The following is a 24527-nucleotide window of genomic DNA, read 5'->3' as shown; positions in this document are numbered from 1 at the left end:
GTGAGCGTCCACGTGTGCCGGCGGAGGCCGCGCCGCGAGTGAGCGCCGGGTCTGGGCTGGTGCCCGGGGTTGCGGCTGCACCGAGCGCCGACCCCTCTCCATCTCTGCCTGCTACGGAGAGGCTCCGCAACCCCGCTGGAGATGTCTGGGGCGCGGGAGAAGAAGCGAGCCAAGAAGATGAGGAACCAGCCGGCCAATGTCACGCTGCCCGCAGAGCCGGGGCCCTTCGCCGGCGGCGGGAGCAGAGCCTGCCCGCCCCCAGGTACGGCTGTGGGAGTCCCTCCCGGCGCTGGCGGGGTGATCCCCCTCAGGGCCAAATGTCCCCCTCTCCCCAGCCCGCAGCGTGCTCGCCGTGGGAGTATCCAGGGCTTTCGGCCCTGCCGTAGACTCCTTTAGTCCTGGTGCTCTCGTAAGTCCCGTTAATATGGGGTTCTCTTTACCGTGAGAGACTTTTGGAGTCTCCCTGTCTGAAGTCATTCCAAACCCTCCGGACGCGTTCCTGTGTAACCTGCTCTTTGTGGCCCTGCCTTGGCGGGGGAGTTGGACTGGATGGTCTCCAGAGGCCCTTTCCAGCCCGAACTGTTCTGTACCCTGCTTCTCTCTGTCATCCCTTCGATTACATAATGAATCCCTACGGTTCGTAGTGGTAAAACGAGTTTGGATGTTATACGCAGTCCAGTTTCTCCCTTGCTTTTCCGCCAGACCTGGAAGCTGCAGGAGGGGCTGGTTTAGCCTTCTGTTGCTGTGATAAATGCGCTGGTTTTCCCTCAGATCCGAATGCCCACCCAGTTTGCCTCCTGGGCTTTGCGGCTCCTGTATCTGTGCAGGGTTTTGGCAGGAGGCAGCAGGGCATGTCCCTGAAATGGCAGCGTCCTGGGTCACTGCTGCAGCGTTTTGTACACAGGTAACCTTTGCAGCTGCAGACTGAAGGATCCTGTCAGTTTGTATGCTAGATGCTTTTTACATCTTTGTAGTTTGACCTGCATCCTCTATGCTTCAGTCATATGCTCTCAATTTCCACCCCCACCTTCACATTTAGATGTTTTGTTACGTTATTTCTGGGGAAAACCCCACGCATAAAAGAACTCGTTACTGTGAGGCCTTCAGTGGCTGATAGATTACATCTTCGTGATGGAATGAAAAAACCCTGAAGTGTCACTGTGTATTCAGGTGAGTGAAGAGCTCCTAAGCAGACAGAAGGCTAATTTTGCACAGCAAATTATGCTCAGCCATGTTTGGAGATTTTGGAATGTCATTACAGGAGTACTGCCAAATTAAACACTTTTTTCTAACTTTATTTGTGGCAGGGAACTTCTAAGATTATGGGGCTGTATTTCTCGTTCTGTTAAAAGGCATGGATTTTCATCCCTGTAACATTCTTCTGCTGTGTCAGTATTGCAGTTTTGCAGGCCTGTTTTGTAGAAATGGGAAAGAAAAATTTTGAATAGACGTTAGAAAACTGCGGATCTATGTAGTAGCTGAAATAATTTAAGGGTTTTTTAGTTGTTAAGTCAGTGACTCTTTTGCCAGTCTTCTGTCTTCTGATTACAATTTTTACATCCTTCATTAAAAGGGTGTGTGTGTGATATGAGTTAATTTTGGGCTGTAGGCCTACACGGATTTGCTGACTGAGACAGCTTCCATCCCTCTTTCCTAGCTCTTTCCTTCTCACCTTCACCTCAGTGTCTGGAGAATGCTGCACTCAGGCATGTGGAAACCCAGGTCAGGGAATTGTTCCACATAAAAGCTAATTTCTGTTTCTACACCAAATTATTTTTTTCTGCAGTATTACTGCAGTTCTGCATAATGTGTGATTGTGGCAGGCTGCAACAGCACTGCTGCTGAACATAAAACTTCAATTTGTTGCTTATTTGAAATGGAAAAAGGAGCTTCTTTGCCTTTTTAAGTTCTCATAAATTGAGATGCTGCTGATTGTGAATCTGCTCCTGGCTGTTCTTCATGCCAGTAGTAGCATTTTGGGGACAAATGGGCAGGCTTGTTTAAGAAGCTGATCAACCTGAAAACTGTTTTTTTTCAATCTCTTACTCTGTTTGTGTGGGCTCACTGGTTGATTTTCACTAGAGAAGCTTCCTGAATGCTATGGCCCCTTGTTCTTTCCAATCACTTGTCTTGATGTAGTGGATGGGGTGATAGGAATGGCTGTCTGGACCTTTTCTAGTTGGATTGCCTGGCATGAACTGCCTGAGAACTATATCTCAAGTTGTAGTAAAAATCCGAACTAAGGCTTAAATGAACATGAAGTAATCTAAACTAATATATAATATTAGTTAGGCTGAATACACACTGGTCTTTGAATAAGGATTTCAAGGCCCTCTGAGACTTTAGGTATTTGCTAGGTGCTTAGCACTCCTAAGGTATATCCGTATGTTAGGAAGCTTTACTGTAGGCTTTAGTTATTTAATTTCAGTATTCATTTAAGTGCTTGTACCAGAAAAGTAACTTACTGCACCAACATGCATGTATCATGCTTACCTTAATTATTGCTGTAAAAGAAATATATGTCAGGCAAGAATACATTTGCTTTTAGAAAAAAAAATCAAGGGCAAGTGGAAAAAATAACTTTGTTGTTTTGTTACTAAAACTCTGACAAGACAATAATAAAAATCACTACGATGTTGTATGGACTGATTTTGTTCTGGCTATTGGAGGCAAAGTCTGGATTGCATACCATTTGCAGAGCATGCAAAAGTTACTTAATCTACTGCAAGTTTGCTGCAGGGCAGCGTAAAATTTTATTTATTCCTGTGAGAAGGAGCTTAATTCTTCTGATTTCTGGTGGCTTTTTCAGTTACATGTATTAAGTATAATAAGAGGAGTCTCCAATGCAGTTTTATGAGGAAAGACAAAGTTATTGATTACTCAGACTATTTTATGTTTCTCTAACCTTTTTTTATCTCTAAACCTTCCAGGAGGTGTTCATTCTGAGCAGCAGCAGCAGCAGAAATTTTCAAACCAGTCCTCTGGGCCTTCTTACAGGAAAGACCAATATTTTTCAAAGGGGCAGAGTAGAGGAGAGAGAGGCAGAGGAAGAGGAGGATGGCAAGGAGGGCAGCAGAGTGTATCTGAGGAAATGCCAAGATACATAACAGGTTTGTATATGTGAAAAGGTCATAATTTATCTGTCCAGGGCAATTTGCTGGTGATTAAGTTTGCTGTCTTTGTTTTTGTGCAAGAGCGAAAATTAGAACTGATGCTGTGTTCTTTTGGTTTTCCTGGTTTTCTCCGAAACACAGAAGTAGTTGTGAACTGGAGTGAATGACTAGCTGTTGTTCAATGGATCCTTTCAGACTTCTGAGTGGAAAAGTTACACCTGCTTGTAGTGAGGGATATGCATTTTGGTTTCTGTTTGCCAGCAAAATGAGTACTGACAATCATCTGCTCTTAATGTAGCCAGTGAAACTGATTTTACTCAGTTGATGACGTAAGTTAAATACAGCTTTTCATCTAACAGAACATTTATTTAGGAGAGCAAATCAGTTTTGCAAAATGTGGCAGTGCTCTGATCGCAGATACACTTCCATAAACATGAAATGAGACCAAGCTCTGGATTTTTGTTTGGTTGTTTCAAAACAGTCTGTAATGCTGCTGCTTCCATTTTTTTTCCATGCTAAAGATTTTTTCATCTCCATGTGTACTGCCTGAAAAATTGCGATTCTAATTTAACAGAGAAGTATTTAATGCAAATAGGAATTGTTGGTTAAACAGCTTTCAGATTTATTCATGTGTAAATATTTGCTTGACCATATCTGTAAACTTCAGGATATGTAAAGAACTGAAATTTCTTCAGTGCCAGTACAGTATTTACTTTTATGTCAAGAAGTTACCGAACTGCTGTACTGGGAGTAATTCCATAATTTACGTACAGTATCCTCCTCTGGCTTTTTGCTCTTTGTCATGCTCTGATGCAGTTCTTTTCATTCCAGTGTCTACCTTTGCTCAAGCTCGTGCTGCTGAGATCAATGCCATGTTGAAAGCAGTTTCGCAGAAGTCTTCCAACTCTCTGGTTTTCCAGACCCTCCCTAGGCACATGAGAAGGCGAGCAATGAGTCACAATGTTAAGCGCCTACCTAGGCGGCTCCAAGAGATGGCCAGGAAAGAGGTATAAGTGTGTTTTACAGCATTCCATGTAGTAGGCACAGCCAAAGCACAGTGTTCAGATCTATAGTTATTAATGTTCAGACCTGAACTTCTGCCAGACTTCCCTGAGTACCCTAAACTTTGGCTGACATTTGGATTCAAAATGCAGGATCACCTCAGTTTCAGGTGGTAGCTCAAGTAAGTCTCACTAACCACCTGGCTTTGTGATTACTGGACATTTTGAAAGGTTATTGGAGTAGTGATGAAAGAGCCCACTGCAGGAGAGGTGGTTCGGGTGGTGCATTGGTCCCAGAGTCCTCAGTAAGGGCTGTCTGCCTTGCATCCCACCACAGCTTTAGGATGGAACCATGCCAGCCTCAAGCCAGCACAGCTGACATGGTGGTTTGAATGTTACAACTCAAACATGGGAGGTACACTGGGGTTATTGGTGGCCTGCATTGCAGCTTAAGACTTACTGGTTAGTCCTGACAGCTCATGAAGCTCATTTTGTGGCAGTATCTCAGCATTTAGTCAGAATATGCCTGTGGGGGTTTCTTGTGCCTTACTCACTGTGGCCTTCCTGTATGTTTAAAAAGGAAAATTAAAAATTGGCTCAGCAGAAGGTTCTGCCTATTATTTTTCAGTGTTTGATCTACATCTTCAGTATTATCTGTTTCAATTCTGCATTTTCTTTGTCTTAGATCCTTTATCACTACCATATTCATTGAAACAGTTACCCAGACCATCTCTTACCTCTTCAGTAAGCTTAAAGAGGTATATTTTTCCCCTACATTGTCACATCTCTTTTTCTTTAACTGCCTTTCTGAACCAGTAACCTCCCATTGATCCGGTGGCTTGTATTTCCTTCTCTGTGATGCATGGTGGATCTGATGGGAGATACTTTCTTTTTTTTTTTCAGTTCTATTTTGATTTCATGGGTTGCTTCAGTGTTTTTAGTGTTCTTGGTACTGATTTTCTGTCGGTTTTTTTGCCTTTGCTATTCTTAAAACCAGTGATTTGTTGCCAAGTGTTTCTTGGTGAGCTTGCAAAGAATATTCTAAGAATCTTTTTGTATGCCTTACAGTCCTATTTCTTTGTACCACTTTCCTCCACAAAAAGAAAAACATCGATTAAGTCATGCCTTCCTCTCTAGTCATGCATCTATCTACATGTAATAGTTCAGATCTTGGCTAGGTCTGGTTATCAAGAATTTGGTGAAGATATTACCACAGTCCTCTCTCTTTTGCTTCTGCATGTTGTAGAACTGATAGGGTCCTTTTTGTCCATCTGAGAGTCTGAACTGCTTCTGTATGAGCTCAATTCTCCAGGCATTTTCCATGTCACATTGATTTGTTCATGTGAATAAATTGATATGTGGCAAAAACTTCACACAGGAAGTAGCAGCACTTACTGTTCGCTGTTAAGTTTCTGAATGTGTGGGTATTTTGTTTTATATATGGTTTCAGTCAAATCTTCATGCACTTCTGTGGATGTGATTTGTGTAGAAAATTTCAAAGTTAATTACCCTCAAGAATGATCCAGCATGGTATAACTTAATGTTAGTGCTTCCTGTATTCTTACGTTTCAGCCTTTTTCTTTTCAGAATTTTTTTCTCTTGAAATTTACTTCAGTATCCTCTCTTCTAAAAATCAGGCAGAGAAAGCTGTACATCAGAAAAAAGAACAGTCAAAGACTAAATGCCGCAAAGCTCGAAGACGCCACATAAATTTGGTAGCAGAGTTTAATCACAGGCAAAGAAAGAATATTTGGCTGGAAACCCATATTTGGCATGCAAAAAGATTTCATATGGTAAAGAAATGGGGATACTGTTTGGGAAACAGCCCTACAGAGAAGAGCTACAGGGCTTGTTACCGAGCCATGACAAAGCACTGCCTTCTTCAGGTACCACATCTACATGTTTTATCTGATATTTTGCCAAGGTGAAGTAATCAACTGCTTGGTTATAATGAATATTTCTGTCTCTTTGAAGTACTGTTATGTCAGCTGTTAATAAGACTGCTAAGTATGAAATTAGTCATTTTATAATTGTAATTCAGGGTGGCAAGTTTCAGAGAGAATAAGGTGAACCTTTAAAGGAGTCTTATGGTAACTATGTCTGAAATACTACATTTTCAGTTTTCTTAATGCTAAGAGATAAAGTGAATCCTTATGTCATCTACTTGAGCAGCTCTTAAGAAGAGATAATTAGTTTTATGTCCTTTTTGATCTGTTGATTTGAGAGGCAGGTTGGCCCCCATTTAAGATACCCCTCACCACTCTCCTACAGCTGTTAATTTTAAGTTAAAAAGAAATTTATTTCACTTTGGCAAATTTTAGAGAATGAAAAAATTCTACTTAAGTGTAAGTTGTAAAGCCCTGTCTGGTCTTTTCTTACCAGGCTCACTTTAAAGAGTTATTCTCACTTTGATACTATCATATTGTTTCAGGATTTATCATATTATTGTTGCCTGGAGTTGAAGGGTAAAGAGAGTGAGCTTCTGAAGCAACTTGCTCGAATATGTAGCAGTGACACAGGTAAAATTTACATAGTTCAAAATAAAGATTCGGGACAGACTGAAGGATGACCCATCCTTTTCCTTTTTTAATAATGTATCAGTCTCGATAGCAGTAACAGAGTTGATACCGAGTTGTGATTTTGAGTGAAAAATGTAATTAAGATGTCAAAGTAGGACTAGATGTTTCAGTGGCTTATTAATAAGGTAATTATGGTAGAACATTAGCCACTCAGCAGCCAGACTGAATTTCAATTTTACTTTGTTTATTAAACAACATATTATTTTGTTCTTCAATACGTATCTTCTTTCTTAGGATTAACATTTCAAGAGGCTTGTTGTTTGTCTGGAAGATTCGAGGGTTCCCTGAATCTTTACAGAGCAGATCGCTATCCTGAGGATATGCTTGGTCCTGTTACATTTATTTGGAAACCCAGGGATGGGTCTGAAAACAGGCAGTTGTGGATCTGGGTGCATCCAGCTCTCAAGCAGGTGCTTTTTCCTGTATAGTTGAACTCTTATCTCTTTATGTATTGTGCATGATTAATGCTGAAGAGATCGTCTGAAAAGTTTGAAAGAACTGGGTATAACGCAGGACTTCAGGAATTGAAATTTCAAAGACTATTTCCACTCTAGCAATATTCATGGTCTGCAGCTTGTTTTTATAAAGCTTGTACTGAAAGTGCATGCTGCTAAGGTGTTCAGTGTTTAAGCTTCTGAAAAATTTTGTAGTGTCAGTTGCTTCAGGATACATGTCCAGTGTGATGTTGCTTGATTCACACGCTTTCCACTGGCACCCCCAGCAGGCTAAGTTCAGTATTATCACAGATAATCATAATCTGATACTTAGCTATCAGCTTTAAAAATACAAAAATGAGAAAAGTAAAATGTTGTGCACAGGCAATTTTTCATATATTAATTTGCAAGAGAACAAATTCTTAGCAACTTTCAATATTGCTTTCAACTTTTCTTAGCAAGCGCTTGACTTCAGGAGAATTAAATTTTATTCCTTGAAATCCATATAGGAAAATTAAATAATGGAGTGTAGTTTTTAAAAGTATACTTAAGGTTTGCAGTGCAGTGCATATCATCCTAATCCAAACTTCATTCTTCTTAAGGACATACTAAGGGAGTTAAAAGCAATTTTTCAGTGTTCAGAGCCTGAAGAAATCTGTATTACTGAGCCTGTTACAACATCAGTTCAAGAGGAAAAGCAAGTGGAAGTTGTTACGAGCCTTGGCAATAAAAGAAAGAAGGAGGATAAAGAAGGAGAAAAAGCTGTGCCCGTGAAAAAAATAATTGGTGACGGCACTAGAGATCCATTCCAGTCCTACACTTGGATCGCACGGACTACTGGCATTGCAATCAGGTTTGTTCACAGTAGAGTCAAAAACTGTGGCCCACAACCACATAACATAGCTTCTGGCTTAACAGTACTGGGGAAAATAATGTGTGTTGTCCAATTGTACATTCACCTGAAACTTCCCTGTTTCAGTGACAGAAGCATGGAGATTCTCAGATACCGGCTGATCGGCCCGTTATCACACTCTGTCCTTACAGAGACCCTGAAGGCAGCTCCTATCCAAACAGTAAGGAAATTGACTTTGGATGTTAGTGTAATTTTGGTAATGTTCTTAGAATGTGCAAGCTTAGAATGTTTTTGCTAGAAAGACCCATAAATTATCTAGCCTTACTTTTCATAAATGCTAACCTATGTATTACGCTGGTGGGTTCTCTGTATTGTGCCTCTTGATTAATCCTGATCTCAGGAAAAACTCCCACCTGGATTTTAAGTGGGAGTAGGAAGAAAATAAAAACAGTGGTGCTGTTGAGCAGGCTGTGTAGTTTCTGCTGAGAGGTCCAGAATAATTTATATTCTCTTTGAGAAACCATACATCCTGTTTCTCAAGTAATGAGCTGGAGCACCTAGAACTAGGGGACAAGACATGTAAGGTATGAAAACTTATGTGTTTTCAATCAAGTCGGAGTTTCTCCAGGATTTAGGTTTATCATCCACTTCTTGGCATTCAGCATCACTGTGGTTTGAATGGGTTTTTTTTGTCTCTTGAAGCAAACATGATGAGGCCATGAAATCTCTGGCTTTCTGAAAGAAATTATTAACGATAGAATTAGGAAATGTTGTGGATTGCTTTATTTTTTTTGGAACACAGGTTAAATTGTACAGCTTATTAGAGATTATTGTAAAGTATAGGAGTACACTTCATCAGGAAGAATTACTTTGGTTTAAAACTTGAAGAAAGTGACTACAGTGAATAAAGCAAATAGAGAGTGAATTCCTACTGATAGAAAATAATGAATAATCATTTGAGTTTAATTAGATACATTGTTTTCCAGGAGATGGCAGATTCAGAGACAGAACTGAATAACTGGTGGGTAGAAAACTGCAAGGACTCTGAAAAAGTATCTCTTCATCAATGTCAAAGTGCTATCTTTGAGCTATTGGAAGGTATTTGGGCATGTGGGTGCTATGGGTGGAAGCAGGGGAAGCTTAAAATCTAATGGTCAACACTGGCATGCTAATAAAGTTGACTTCAGTTTGGACATGTTTATTTTTTGCATGATCAAGAGAGTGATGCCTTTGAGAATGTGCTTAGGTACTTGCCAGGGCATGGCAAAGAATTGAAAAATGTTACATTGGGGGTATTTAAGAGAATTTAAATCCTCTATGTAGTTCAAACTCTTAATAGAGAAACTGAATCTTGTTTGTTATCTTCGTGAACTTATATTTGGGGTTGCTGACGGGGTATAAAGTCTGATGTATTCTCTCACTCTCTCTCATCATACACTTCAAATTAAGACAGTAGGTTGTACAATACATCCACAGATAAAATGGTAGCCTCCAATCCAAAGTGGAAGTATTATACTTTGTTTATATATGTTCTTTTCTAAATTAACAGTTCTGTATTTGAATTGTAAAGTATCATAAAGTTAACAATATCTCCTCAATTTCTAGCACTGAAGCAGGTAAGGGACTGGCTTTGGTAGATCTCTCACTCTACTCAAGCTCAGTATGAGGCAGTTAAGCAGAGATGAGGTAAAACTTTCACAAAACACTTCTAAATTTCCATTCTCTTGAAGACACAAGAGTGTAAAACAGGTTGGTTGTTCTTTGAAATTTGTCAAATGCAAAGGATGAATTGAGTCTGTGACAGTGACCTCACTTCTGTGCTAAATGTAAATGTCATTGCAAACCAAGTCTTGCACTGCTCTTGTTGTCTCTTGTTACTGAACATTTAACAAGCATTGGTGAGTTTTCAAAATATGTTAAATAGAGTATTCTGGATTGCTTCACTGGCTTACAGTGGTGTCACATCCCTGCAGGCAAAAATGCATTAATTGGTGGTTTCATTTCAATGTTCATCTGTGTGTTTTTAAAGGGATGAGCTCACCATCAGATATGCCATCAGGTACAATACTTGGCCTCACTGTTGGAGATCCTCGAGTCAATTTGCCAAAAAAGAAGACAAAAGCCATGCCAGACTTTGAAAAATACCAAGGTAAAATCGCTTGTCTATATTATATGAAGAGATTTAGTTTCTCTCTGTGCTTTCGTTTTCATTTTGTTTTCATTTTCATCTTCTATGGATTGTCTCTTGCTGTTTTCCTCCAGGTTTTGGTTCTAAATACTTCCCATTTCCAGAGCCCTGGCAGAACAGAAACAGCTTGAAAGTTGCATAGATTTTAGAACAGCAGTTGTGAGGGAGGGACGTGCACCAAAGCTGGTCTTGTGCTCAGTGGAAGCCTCTGTCTGACCATACAGATGATCCAGGTTCGAATCCTGGCAAGGCCAACCAGGTGCTAAAAGCTCCATAGTAGGTTTCTGTTTGGTGTTTAGTTTTCCTGATCCTGTTCTCTCTCCAAGAAGATACCTGCTATTTCTGCTTTTTAGGCCTACAATGTTGAAAGTTGCAATTCCACTGCAAAAAAATTATTACCTTTTTAGGATTAGTATTTCAGATGGCCAAGTTGCTGGTTATGATAGAAAATGAAAGATGCAAGTATAACTTCTGAAATTTTCATTTCAGTGCTGGCTTACACAATGTTTCAGTGCAAAATTCAAATTCAGATGATATGAATGTCCTCTAAAAATGTGCAAAAGTATGCACAGGATGCAGTGGGGTTTGTGTACAGTGTAGGCATTCTCAGTTACGTTGACTGGACACAGGCTGCCTCACCTAACAGGAGAGACATGATAGCCAGCTAGCAAGCAGTAGCAAATGCGACAAGTTGAAAGTTCCAGAGACTTCAAAATACGGGATTTCCTTGGTGGTCTGTTTGCAAGACACTAGAGTAATCTAGTTTTACATGTCACTTAAGTCAGGTTGAACACCTACTTCAGTTACTGTCTTGAAGCTCTTTGCACAATTGTAGGATTTTCATTTTCTTACAACCCCCTACCCTCTGTATCTAGAACAGCTTTTCTGTTAATTAGTTCTGCTCGGCTAACTTTCTCATCATTAGTGTTCCTCTTGGAAATGGTGCAGCATACATGACCTCTACTTTGGTTCCTTCCTGCTGAGAAGTAAGGTGAGATATGTAGCACTTGTTTACAGTTACTGGTTTGAGCTGCTAGAAGAGTTAGCGACTACAGAAAATAATTCAGTGTCTTTCATTCTGCTTGTCATGTCTCTGAGGATGTGTTTAAGAAGGCAAGATAAACAGAAGGCATTTAGGTATTTTAAATGTCTCATAGTAGTTTCTCTCCTGCTGCCGGAGCTGGTTTTCCCTCAGGAAGGATGGCCGTGGTAAAGAGGTAATGGTGTATAGGGAATCAGGAGCACCTCTGTGTTTTTTCCTTAGGCTGGGTAGAAATTTCCATCTTCAACATCTTTCTACCTGGGGTTATCTTTTGCTTGCAAACTATCTTTCATGCCGCAAATACTCAGAAAAGCTTGTGTTGCCTTTTTGTTTCTTTCTGAGACTTTCTTTTTCGTGATGAACTTAAAACTGCTTCTGTCCTCTCTGAGTTTTATTTAGGAGAAGGAGGAGGTCCTTGTTCAGCTAGCAAGGAAAGGTAAATGGCATAATACCTTCTAATTTAGGTTCTGCTGAAACACTTACTGTTACACGCAACTGGAAAAGTTGAGTAAGCAGAAGGACGAAAGAAGACAGACAATATCAATGTCTTCCAGTAGAACTTGTCCAAAAAAAAAAGACTTAAGATCTATAATTCCATTTCAGTGCTATTAATTTCCCCTTCTGAAAAAAAATCATTTTATGAGCCTTAGAATTACATAAACTTTCTGAGCCTTGTGTTGTGACTTTACTCAGTAATATTGTGAACTGACCTGTATTAAAAATGTTAATAGTAATTTATTTGTCTTAATCACATCTTCTTTACTGGGCAATAAAAGGGAGCCATTGGTGTATTCCACACTTTTCCCCCCTTTTTTGCTTCTTGGACATTCAAGTACTATTAGGATTAGTATTAGTAAGATTGAAGTAGCACTGTATATTTTAGCATATTGGTTCCGTATGTATTTTAGCCTCTCTTGTTCTTCAGTATTGTATAAAAGCCAACTGATTTTCATAGATAAATTTTACTAATTCGAAGATGTATTATTTGTCAAATGAGTGAATAGTTTAGTTAAGTTACGGCCATCACCTTTGCTGGCAATTGTCATACATGCAATCTGTGGAATGATACATATCTGTTCATATTGGTTTTTTTTTCTCCAAAATGCTGTTCTGACATATGCCTGTGTAGTTTTTCCGTGTGAGTAACACGCTAACAAATCAAATGTAATTTCACTCTTTCCCAGTTACTTTATCTCTTCAGTGCATATGTGCAGGCTTTACTTTATGAGCATGGGCTGATCAGATTTAATCAAGTCAACTGTCATCATTTCTTCAGGCTGGAGTCAAGACTCCCAGTAAGCAGTCAGTTCTCACAGGTCTGCACATTAGTACTATTCTTTTCTGACATTTTGGTATGTTGTTACTGTCTTGTCTGGAGAAAACAAATTCCACTGCCTTAAAAAACACTCAACATGGAGTATGGTGAAACTTCTACATAATCAGTGAATGAGATGCATAGGAAGAGAATACACCATGAAAAATATGTGCACTAAAGTTCCTTCTGCAGACACAGAGCCTGGGTCCATGCCTGTAAATGCACCTCTTCCCAAGGTGTAGCTATCTGTCCCCATCTGTCCTGCTACCCACCCTCCCTGCATACATAGGGCTCTCACATTGCTCCCAGGCAGTGTTTCTGGTTTTTTTGTTTTGTTTTGTTTTTTTGTGAAAGGGAGGAAGGAAAATTTTCAAATAGAACCCTTAGGCCTATCTTCTAAGATAAGGTAATCGCCTATGAAAGTCAGATCAATAGCTTGAAATGGAACAAAGCCTTCTTCTACCTGCCTGTATTGTCTAAGCACCAACCATTGACACCAGCAGAAGTAGCTTGTTGATGAGCTTCATGTGCTTAGGAGTGCAACTTCCTTTTTCCTATACTAGCCCTAACATCTTACTTTCACTATTACCAGCAACTTATTCATCAGTAAGCTTATTTCCCCAGAAATCTTAAAATATGGACTGAAGAAAACAGGAGAGAGGTAAGAAGAACTGGTTGAGGATTTTGCATTATGATTTGAATTATAGTGTGCTTAGTAGAAAGGGTTCAGTGAGGATCAAAGAGAAGAAATGTACCAAGTTAGAGAAGAATATTTTAGGCTAATGAGGGTATGGGATGAGTGGTAGTGAAGAAAAGAGACTGACTTAAAGGTCGTTCTATAGTGGGGAAACAAATATTCTTGCCATTATAGAATATAGAAATTGCAAAGAACTCTGAGAATATGACAAGGATAGGCTGCCTGAACGGTAGTAATAGAAAGAAATGTTAAAAAAAGCAGAGAAATTTGCAGTGAATAATTTGCAGTTGAAGGAACTAGAACGTGTTTAAATAATTTAACATAAAGAGATTCTGGTGTTCACAAATGCTTTCTGTACAGAAGATGGAAAAAGGTACTTTCCTTATCTTATACTTGTAATTATGTGCCCTTCCCCCTTGGTTATCTATAAGAGTCAGGAAGGCATTCCCTACCACCACCACACAGTTTTGTTGCTCTTTTTCTCCTCCTTTTGAGGCATTAATACTTGCTTTATATCCAGACAGAATGTGCTTTGCCCGTAGGAGTGTTGAGCTCTCTTAGGTTCCTGCTCAGTTTCCTGTTCTTAATTTTTTGTCAAAGAAGGAATTCTTCTGTTTAATTGGCAAGGATTCCCTTTTTAGTTTTATTGTTCTTAATTTGAAGGAATGTCACTGTTATCTGATAATTTCTTTTGCATTTCTTCTCCTCACATAAATCTAGTTCATTAGCAAGAATGCTTGGCAAGTATCAGTAACATCATCAGACTGTAACAAATGCTGCCGTAGTTAATATTTCTCGCAAAGGATTTTGCAACTTTTAGTAATGGCTGCATCTTAAAGACTGTGGATTCTAAATAAATAATTATTATTACTATATTTCCAGTACCTATTGCTAGGTACTGCTAGTACCACTGAATAATCCAAATCTTCTGTCTTTGAGTTTTTGTCTACATTACTTGGAAAAATTAGCATAACTTTTTAAAAAAATACTTAAATGATTTTAAAAAACAAAACAAACCCTGACATGTTACGTTCCTTTAATATGTAAGACCTTGTGGATGATGAAATGAGGAGCAGTCCCTCTAAGTTTTTTATCACAGAACTATTAATAGGTTCATTGTATTGTTTCTTGATAAGAATTATTTTACTTAAATGGATCAGCATTCGCTACATACTGTACTGTACATTGAAGGCTGTTAATCCTTAGATCACTAAGGTAGGTACACTTTTTTTTTGCTTTCCTTAGATTGTAAAACTGAAGAAGAGATCGGTTATTTAATGCTTCAGCAATCCATTTTAAAACTATTATTGTTTTTATCTTAAGTAACGTACACAACTGTTGATTTGTGCAGATGTAAGCAAGCTTCCCTTCCTTAAAGCACACAGCCTGAAAAGATCCAGAGCAGGAAACTAGTACTAAATAAGTGTTGCATGCTAGTCATAGCCATACAAATATTTCTTGTATGTACATTGCTTAAAGGTAACTCTTGCTTCTCTTACAAGTTTACTTAGGCAGATTTATTTCAGGTGTTGTAATGTTGCTCTTTCTGATTTTCACCAAATCTGTTGAGCTTCACACTCTGCCAGAAAGGCCAGTTTCCAGAATATTAAAGGTGGTATGTAAAGATCTAATTTACATTGCCAACAGTCATGTCTTTTGTAAGAAGAAAGGCTGGTGAGAAAATACCAGGTTAGTCTTTCTAACACTAACAGTTGATTTCATATTTTGTATTTGGAAAAACATGTGATAGTAAGATATGCCAGAAGCAGTGATGCTTGTTGAGTTTTTTAATACACTTTTTTGGTTGTCTGCTCATTATAATATGGAAGTGGCTTTGGTCATTTGGTACTTAAAGCATGAAAATCGTTTGAATTTTTTTAAAGGCTCTTTTCTTTTGTAGATAATGATAAAATTAGGCAGCTGTACCTGAAGGGTGTACCTGCAGACTGTGCTCACAGCTTTATCTGGGACCATGACATCTGTAAGAACGTCACTGAAAATAAAATCTCAGAGCAGGTAACTAAGTAGGTGGATTGCCATGGAGGAAATTGCTAATGGTTCGTAGAGTCCATAGGAAGAGACTCTTGAAATTTGTATAAATATAAGATTAATCAGTAGCTTCCTTAATGTCATAGTACACAGCTCCTGACATGAAGTGGTTTTTTGTAGCCTTTGCATAGTGTTCTTGCACGGCCATTGACCATGGATTCAATTAAAAGAAAGCTTTATTGGATTGCCTATAGGACAATAGTTGTAGGTTTATATAACAGAAAGGTTTGGAATTGGATGTTCACAGATGACCTTGACTTGTGCAGCAGAGAACAGTGACACAGGAAGGCTCTGGCATTTAGCTGTAGTCAAGATGATTCTTCTGATGAAAGATCTGTGGAAGTTAAAAGGAAAGCAATCCTGTGTTTCTGAACTGCAGCACACCTTGCTGTGGGTGTGCTGGTCAATAACTTGTGACTTGTAGAGAACTTTAGGTTTGCTGTTGCGGGTTTGAAATCTCCTGTCTTGACATTTTCATTGACAGTGGAGGCCAGCCCATAAAGTGAATGGATAAAAAGGTGATTTGGTCCCGAGAGGTGATAAACTTTGGCACCATTGTAATCAGAAAGAGAAAACATTTGTATGGTAAAAACATCTTTCTAAATATTCTTTCTGAAAATTAATTTTGTGCACTTTCAAACTGTCTGACATAGTGTAAAAAAGCAGTGTACTTAGAAAATATTATACTAGCACATGACACTTATCAGCACAATCTTTTTATATATGACAGTGAGTGTTCTTTATGCTGTCATGAAATTTAATGTTTACCTGATAAAACACATGGAGTCTGATGGAGTATTTCTTCATAAATTTATTCTTAATATAGTACACAATGGAAGATAACAGCTGGTGATTGGCAAAACCTCGGTGCCAGCGTGCTTTATGTGAAACTGTTTGGTGACCAAATCTTCTTCCCATCTCCCTGGACATAGTTCAGATTTGCTCTATGTATTGACAGACTGAAAGCACCTGTTCAATCTAGTCTTGGGCACAAGTCTATAAATACAAAGTTGCAAAACTTGTTTTTCCTCCTTCAGCTATGTTGTACCTTGTACCTGTTCTTTATCAATGACTATGGAAGTAGGAAAGGGAGAAAAGGGGTGCTTAATGCTCATTTCTAAAATAATTTTTCATGCCTTGATGAAATTCTGTTCAAATATATAGTATATTACTACTGTATTTTTCCTAGCCGTAAACTCACCTTTTCTCTGTATCTTGGAAGGGTATCTGGGAGAGGGAAGAAGAATGCTTATTAACTTATGGGAAATGTCTCCTCCTTCTCAGGATTTAAACCATATGAGAGCTCAGTTACTGGTACCTGGATCACACCTTGATTTGGGTCCTTGTGAATCTAAGATTCCCATACTGTTGGTGCAGCAGCCAGGGAAAGTGGCTGGAGAAGATCGACCAGGATGGGGGAGTGGCTGGGATATCTGTCTTCCAAAGGGCTGGGGCATGGCATTCTGGATTCCTTTTGTAAGTGACTTCGATGGCAAATTGCAAGTCAGTTTGATAATTTGTATAATTTAGTTTAAATTAATCAATTTTAGAGAGTGTCCTTCACATTGTATAACCAATCCCAATTACAGGATCAAAATTTTACTTTAAAAAATGGCAGAAACTTAAACAGTAGCTTTCCATGTCTTCTGTTGGGTACAACTATGCCCATATGGCAGTCTAGAAGCAGCAAATCAGTGGGGAGTCAGGAGAGAAAGCTAAAGCTATACCTATCTGTGTTTCTACAACCATATGCCTCTAAAGAAAAATCATTTGGTGCCTACTGCTAATAATTTTCCAGCTTGGCTGTTTACACCTCTGTCACCAAATCGTTGCCTCTGATTTGGGATAGAGCTTAAAACAAAGTCTGAGTTAAGCTTGAATACTCCATTGGTGCTGTTTGAAGCCTCCGGCTTTGAGTGTTTAGGTGGCAGTTTTACTACCTTTCTGCAGTTAAAATCATGCTTTTGAACATGCAGGGGTTTTAGTTGCAGTAATACCTGTTGTGTGGTTAAAATACATCGGGCAGTGCCTGTCAAAGTAATACAACATTCCTGGCAATGTACCAGATCAGAACCTGTGAAATTCTCTTCAGTTTTCTTGATAGTTTTGCAGAATTAAATTTAAAGTGCATGACTAACTTTTTTGTTAAAATTAGCATCTAGAACTGTAGAAACCATGCTTAAATTTATTTTTTAAAGCTTAAGTGTTAGACTTTCAAATTTCTAAGGAAGTACTCTCTGGGCATTAATGTTTTGTTTCAGCTGGGAACCCAGAATCGGTTCAAACGTTGCTTTTTGGGTGTTTGGTTTTTACAACAGATATATCGAGGTGTACGAGTCGGTGGCTTGCAAGAGGCATTAAAGCATTCTGAATACCAAAGAACACCTCACACTCCAAATGATTTCCCAGACTGCCAGGCAGGAATGCAGTTTGCCAAAGAACTGGAAACCAGTCTTCTTGAAAAATTCAAACGGTAACATTAATTTAAAAATAGATGGTAAGAGTGACAAAAATGAATGCTGCTTAAAATATTCCCTTAATTACTTTTTGATGTTCATTTAGACTTGGGCTTTATTGAGATCTTTCACTAGTGTTTTAAATCTTAGTATTATAAAAAAGAAAGGGCTCCTAGATGTATTTAACTCTGGTTAACAGGGCATATAAATTAAACCTTTCTGTTTACAGAGACATGCTCAGTTATAGAACTGTAACAAGACTGCATAGCAATAAAATAAACAAAACTATTTTGAGATTCCTAGGCAGCAAATGGAGGAGGAGGTAAGAGAACGCAAAGGAGTATGTCAAAGTAAGTACCAAGTGTTAAAGAATAAAGTAAATTAAGAGGTACATTTTGGGGTCTAATATTAAATATCAGGTATTCTGAAGATTGCCTTCATTTTTACTGCAACAAAGAAAGCTCTTAACCATGAATTTTGAGTAGCTGGAAGTGTCCTCTGCACCAACTGGTGTTGGTTCCCTTTCCAGGTAGGAGGGGAAAGTAGGAGAAGTTCAGAGGAAAAGGTGGTGGTGTCAGTCACAGCAGGTGGATGTTTCCAGCATGGCTGAAAGGATATAGTTGACTGAAATAGAACATCATTTTCTAGACTGTAATTTTAAAATTCTTGTTCAGCCAGGTTAGAAAGTTAACTCTGCATTCCCCTTCTGTTTTAAATGCTTGATTTTGAAAATATTCTTACCTACTTACTTGATTTATTATTTAGACGTCCACCTGCAAAAAGGGCAAATTATGTCAAGCTGGGCACTCTGTCTCCTTTCATCTGTCCTTGGGGGCAGCTGACCAAGAACTGGGAAAGAAGAATGAAAGCTTCAGGAGGATTTTTATGTCCTCCTTCCCCACACCCTGACTGCTGCACAACTGAAGGGCAGGCCCTTTGTGACCCCAAAGCGGAAGCGGTCGTAGAAGCTTCTCCTATGACTGTTGAGGCAGAGGAGACCATGGAAATAACAAGTTCTGAAGGTGCCCTAAAAACAGAGGATGTTACAAGCACCCAAGATTTTGGTGAGAGAGATGAAACTAAGACAAGTGATTTTATTGTTCTCAGGTATGTCAAAATTACACAGACGTTTTATTTCTTTGTTGGTATTCATTGAATTGGGGAAAGGAAGAGCTCAGTCTTGATTATTAAGATGAGAGAATTATGTGATTCTAAAGCAGTGAGATTAAATAGTTTGGTCACAAATCAGAACTTGCTGTTGAATGAAAATCCTTCTGTTCTTCTCCAGCAAACTTGAAGACTACATAAAGAAAACTCCTTAACTTATCTTAAATTTAACACTCTGGCATTTACTGTGTTCTTAGAGTTGCTGTATTCTGTCTGCTTCCAGGTCGATGGAGCTTTCAGAGGCTCATATTTGTGACTTTAGTACTATTGCTGTGAAAATCACACTGCATTCTCTTCCCTAATACATCACCACAGGTGGTTCTTGCACTCCTTTACAAGGTCTCTAGAAAATAGAGAACCCCTTCATTCCAATGCAACGCATGAGGGCAGCAACGGTATTGGAAAGTGCCTGAACACAGATCTTTCGTTTTTGTGTGGTTACCAGGGGAAGAAAACATTGAAAGTTCTGGACCGCATTAGTATCACTGGAGACTTTGGAGTGTTTGTGGTTTTAACAAGCTTTGGGGGTTTTAACAAGTAATGTCTCCTTCCTTCTGAAGAAGACTCATGAGCTCCACTCACCAATGTTCTTTCTATTCTAAGAGGGATACAAGGACCAGTTTGGAAAGTTACAGAAAGACTCAAGGCTTCTTTCAGTTGTGCTCTTGCAAATATGTGGGGATGCTGAATTTCTGTTGAACTGCTTGTTAGTAACTTGTCTGTGATGCTTATTTTTGAAAATTTTTAATAGGAGCGAGAAACTACTCATGCAGTTATCAGCCTGGTGTTACCCCACTGCTGGGAAAGATCGGCGAATCCGCCTCATTTCTCGGCTGGGACAGAAGGAAATGACTGAAGATGTTTTTTTGCCAATCTTGATGAGCTACCCAAGGGCTCTCATCTGGGTCAACTTGTCGCTCTTGAGAAAGGGGAACCCCGAATTACATGCCATGATTTGCATCCCAACAGAAGATGACCTGCTGCATCTAAGCAAAGACAAACTCTTCTGTGGTCCACAAGAACCCAAACATCGTGACATATTCAAGGACAAGGTACAGAAGCAAAAAGAGGAGAAGAAGAAGAAAAAGCATAACATGAAGTCTCTAGAGAGTGACCCTGCAGGCATTCCAGATGAAGCAACTGAGGACCGTGAAGACTTCGTTCTTGGTCTTTGGTCAGATGCTCTCCCAGATGTTACTTCCCACTGCTCCAGGACTGTCTTGGGGTATGTCACTCGAGGGGATTTTTCATTGGCTGCTGGCTGTGGAGAAGCACTGGGTTTTGTTAGTTTGACTGGATTGATTTATATGTTACACAACCAGCCAGCAGATAAAAAAGGGCTTGTTTTGTTAAGGACTCCAGCATCTTTACAGTACAGATTTGCAAGACTTAATATTGAGGTTTAAGCATCATTGCAGTGCAGTAGAATGCCAGAAATACCAAGAATACTGTTTTGTATTCTGTGACCTTTATAATTTGCACAAATTTGAGGTTATTCTGAGCCCAGACATGTCTAAGATTATGAAATAATAAAAAAAGCTTTTTAGCATTATTCAAGAAAATAACAAATACATAAAGAGACTAGAATTACTTTTGATGTCTGCATTGCTAAAGATTTCTAACAGATCATTATCACGATCTTCTTTATCTTTAAAGAAGTGTGTTCTTCATTTTTTCTCCTCAAAGCAGTGGATGCTATAACAATGTATAGGAAATCATCATCTTAATTTTAGAAGTCTTTGCTCAGATGGACTGTAAATTTTCAGTGCACTTTCACATGTAACTGCATGCAGTCTGATCCAGTGTATCTAGCAAGTGGCTTTCCTGATTCCTCATATTTGAATATATGTGGCTGCACTGCAACAGAGCTATGTAGAGAAAGCTGAATGCCTAAATGAAATGCAAATAAAATAGAGACCAGTTATGTCATTTTGAATTACAGAAACTGGAGCTTTTAAACTGGAAAGCACATCAGTCTGTCTCCCTAGTCTGAAAGGTAATAAGCCTTTCAGATGCAAATGGCTAATGGTGGGTCAGCATGCATTTTCTGTTAATAATAGAGGACATTTTTGTTCCTCAAAACATGAATTTAATTTTGTATGGAATCTGCTAGAATTGAAGTTTTCTTCATTTACAGTACAGTTCATGAATATTGTTCAAACAATCATAAAACTTGTAAAATATGCTGGGGGGTAAAGGGAGAAAGGTATTTGATTTGCCTGGGGCAGTGTGGGTAGGTTGGTTGTGTTAGGTATTTTGTTGTTTTTTGTTTTTTTGTTTTTTTTTAATGATAGCCTTAAGCATCTAGCCATTCCTGAGTTAAGGAACTTGAAAAGGAATTTACAGTAATATGCTGTAGTTTAGTGGCAGCATGATACAAATATATGCCATTTGGTAAAATTATCCTGAAATGATCATGTACAAATAAAATGTTTCATATTCTTGAGTTAGTAGTCTATTGACTAAGTTTGATTCTTAGAGAAATTAAACATGGATCAGTTAATGACTTTTTTTTCTAAAAGTCAGTGTTCAACTTAATTTCCTCTTTCACAGTTTTGTTTGAAAGTCTTAGGCAAATTTATTAATGTTGGCTGAAGTTGTTGGAGGAAAGATTTAGTGTGCCTTACCCCCAAAATTATTAAAATATAGGACCATTTAAATATGGCACACACATGGGGAAGGAGGAAGAACATCTGATTGCAAGGAAAGTATTGGAAGTGGGGCTGGATTTTTTTTTTTCCAAGTCTTCAGAAGATGGATTGTAGAATGTGCACCAGCAATGGGAGTTGTGGTGGCATGTGGGAAAGAAAAATGCAGTTTCCAGCACAGCTTGGGTTGCAGCTCCCTTAGAAATCATGCTGAATGGCTCCTCAATGCTCACCTTTGGTGCACCTGATAAAGCAATCATGGTCCCAGAAAGGTTCTGGGAAGCATCTGCAGGAAAGCCAGCAGATGGCCCCAGAGGAAAGAGCTTGGTGCTGGCAGGGCTGGGATTCACACGCTTCTGGCGTGTGACTGGGTGCTGCAGCCTGTAGGTACGTGTGAATAAGAAGCCCCTTAAACTGTACAGCCTGGCTGCTCTGATCAAGTTCTCTCACGGTGTTAATCCTGGATGTGATGAACCTTTTGAATTATAAGCCCGATAGAAATATTTCTAGGATCACAGTTTCTAGAGCTGTGCTTCACGGGAAGAAAGGAGGAGAGGTGATGTTTATATGGTTTTTTCCCTCATCACCTCTCTTGTCTTCTTAATAGATACATATTTTCTTGCCTCAATAGACCTGGCTTGTATGTGAGAAAGAAAGAAAAAATATGTGAAAGAAAGCAAGCCCCCACCCAAGCTATCTTTTTTTCTTTTCTGCTTGTAGATCTTTTGTTCACTGAGTCTTTCCCAGGTTTTTATTTTTTAAAAAAACATCTGGAGTCTTTCGGGTTTTTTTCCTTCCTACTGGTAATTTCTGCCAGGTTTTCATTTTGACACTTCCTGTTACTTTTCTTTGATTTCCACTCTGTATTTTTGATTTATGGTCCTTGTCTCTGGTGAGCCAGTGAACAGAAACTGGAATCCAAGTGCATCCTGTTCTGTATATCTTGTAATATTGTTACACAGTTGTTTTCCTGTAAGTCAATGATTTATGCCTTAAGACTTCACTCCTTATAAAATACACTGCAAACCAGATAAGTTAAAAATGCTCAAAACTCTCAGCCAAAATTTGTCAGAAAAGTACTGTGACTTTATGTAGCTGCAAGGAAATTTTTATCTGTGGTTGCAATTTCCAGATTCCGGGTGTCTCAAGGGTGATTTAGTCATAAAAACCATGTCAACACCGGATAATCAAACTGTGGATAATTAAACCTGTGTTATTTGTGCATCAGTTGTACAGTATGTCTGTGCTCATCATGTTAAATCAGGTGTAGTTTACAGCATACATCTGCTCTTATTGCAGTTGCTACACGTTGGTTAACTACCCCAGAGCATCTGGAACAGCTTCTGTGGGCTGTAATACATGAGCATTTTTGGGAACCTAGGAAGCTCTGGCCTAGTGAAAGCAGCGCTCACAAGCTCTCCAGCTCCCATGCTATCCTCCAGATAACTTTCTCAAAATGGATGCCAGCACAAACCCTTAGCTCTCGTTCAGTGCTTGGCAAGAGCTTTTGGAAGCTAAAATGAGGCACAGAAGGCAATTTTTGGCATTCTCTGTAGCACAGTGAGGAGGCTGAATGGTAACACGCTGCTCCTGTAGCTCTTTCTGTGGCTCCCTCAGAGCAGCTGTGTAAATGCTGCATTTGACTCACCTGGTGAAGGGTCTTCTCCCAGGCTGAACCATGACTTCCATGGCAGGCACCTGCTCCGCTGACAGGAACAGTGACTAATGGACCTACCCAGCTGAGAGGCTCCAAGATACACATTCTTTACCATTGCAAATCCAGAAAATGATGTTGCAGTGGAGGGTGGCGATTACTCTGTGGGATGAAGGGAGGTGGGACTGGGGCCAGATTGTTGTGTGTTTGTTAAACATGTTCAGGGCAGTCTGTTCAGCAGCCTGTAGGTATTGGAAGAAGTTACCTGGCAGAAAGGCAGCTGGGGTTGTTGAAACAAATCTGGAAAAATAATTGACAGGGTGTCATATTGCTCAATGGAGATAGAAATCTTGGGGGATCATGGTATATGCAGACAAAGAGTTGTCAAATTCAGCATGACAGTTTTCTTTCACTGCTCTAAATCTGGAAGAGCCAGATATGTCAAACCTGATCCATTCTCATGTCCATGTGAGGTAGGTAGTAGGAACAGAGCTTGGGGGAGTAAACCACTAAAGGCAGATTTCTGAAGCACTAAGACTGAGAAAAGCAGAAAAGCAATAGCATTGTTCTGTTTTCCAAGAATACAACATACTGAAAGTCCCAACCCAAAATCCTGTGCTTCTAAATGATACTCCCAGAGGTCAGCAATGTAAACAGCACCCACAATTTACCTTTTGCAAATTCAAGTCAGCTGTACTACAGTTCTTTGCAGACACTGGTCTCGTCAAATCCCTGCAAGAGCAAGTAGAATTGTGTGGAATAATGAGAACTCAGAAAGGATAGGGGGGATATGGGCTGAAACCATTTTGTGGCAGCTTTGAAAGTCAGAGCCAGCTTGACGCTGGTCAAAATAATGAGTTCAAGGTAGTTTGCAAAGTAGGTGGAGTGACAAAAGACAAGAAACACTGCTTTTTTATTGCATTGGGTCTTTTCTTAAAGAAATTCAGTTTCTTCTACAGTAGCAATATGCCTGCACAGAATGATTTAAAAAAAAACACATTTTTTTAGACTCTCAAAGATGTGTGTAACATCTACCAGCATCAGCTTGCTTGGTACTTCCTAGTTGTCTTTTTGTCATGGGCTTACAGCAGTGCTGCTATCCTGACAGCTAAGTCCAATTCTTAAGAAGTAAAATCAAAAAGACATTCAGGACACCACAAGAGTAAAGCAGAGAATGAAAAAGCAGTCTAAGGAAAAGAGTGACTCAAATTTCATGATCCAAATATGAGAGGATATTCTGCAACTTTCCAGAAAGGATGGTGCAATTCAGCATTTCATTTCATTTCATCTCAAAATCAAATAAATAGCCAGTATGAGAAAGCTGTTTCAGC

General features: G+C 39.2%; 1 protein-coding gene across 1 annotated transcript; it reads left to right on the top strand.

The window, feature by feature from the left end:
• Positions 1–141: 141 nt before the first annotated feature.
• Positions 142–21340, top strand: POP1 (POP1 homolog, ribonuclease P/MRP subunit). The gene is made up of 15 exons (XM_066178080.1): positions 142–262; positions 2931–3110; positions 3945–4120; positions 5752–6000; positions 6546–6633; positions 6928–7103; positions 7730–7980; positions 8107–8200; positions 8967–9078; positions 10010–10129; positions 15123–15238; positions 16556–16747; positions 17590–17744; positions 18493–18834; positions 19646–21340. Exons 1-15 carry the CDS (start codon positions 142–144, stop codon positions 20298–20300), a joined length of 3027 nt encoding a protein of 1008 aa, XP_066034177.1. The 3' UTR covers positions 20301–21340.
• Positions 21341–24527: the final 3187 nt, after the last annotated feature.

Source organism: Chamaea fasciata, unplaced genomic scaffold (genome assembly GCF_029207755.1).
Source record: "Chamaea fasciata isolate MVZ Bird 193981 ecotype frontalis unplaced genomic scaffold, bChaFas1.0.hap1 SCAF_1, whole genome shotgun sequence".
Taxonomy (NCBI): Eukaryota; Metazoa; Chordata; class Aves; order Passeriformes; family Sylviidae; genus Chamaea; species Chamaea fasciata.
Note: the sequence above shows the minus strand (reverse complement) of the source record. Positions and strands in the feature narration are given on the sequence as shown.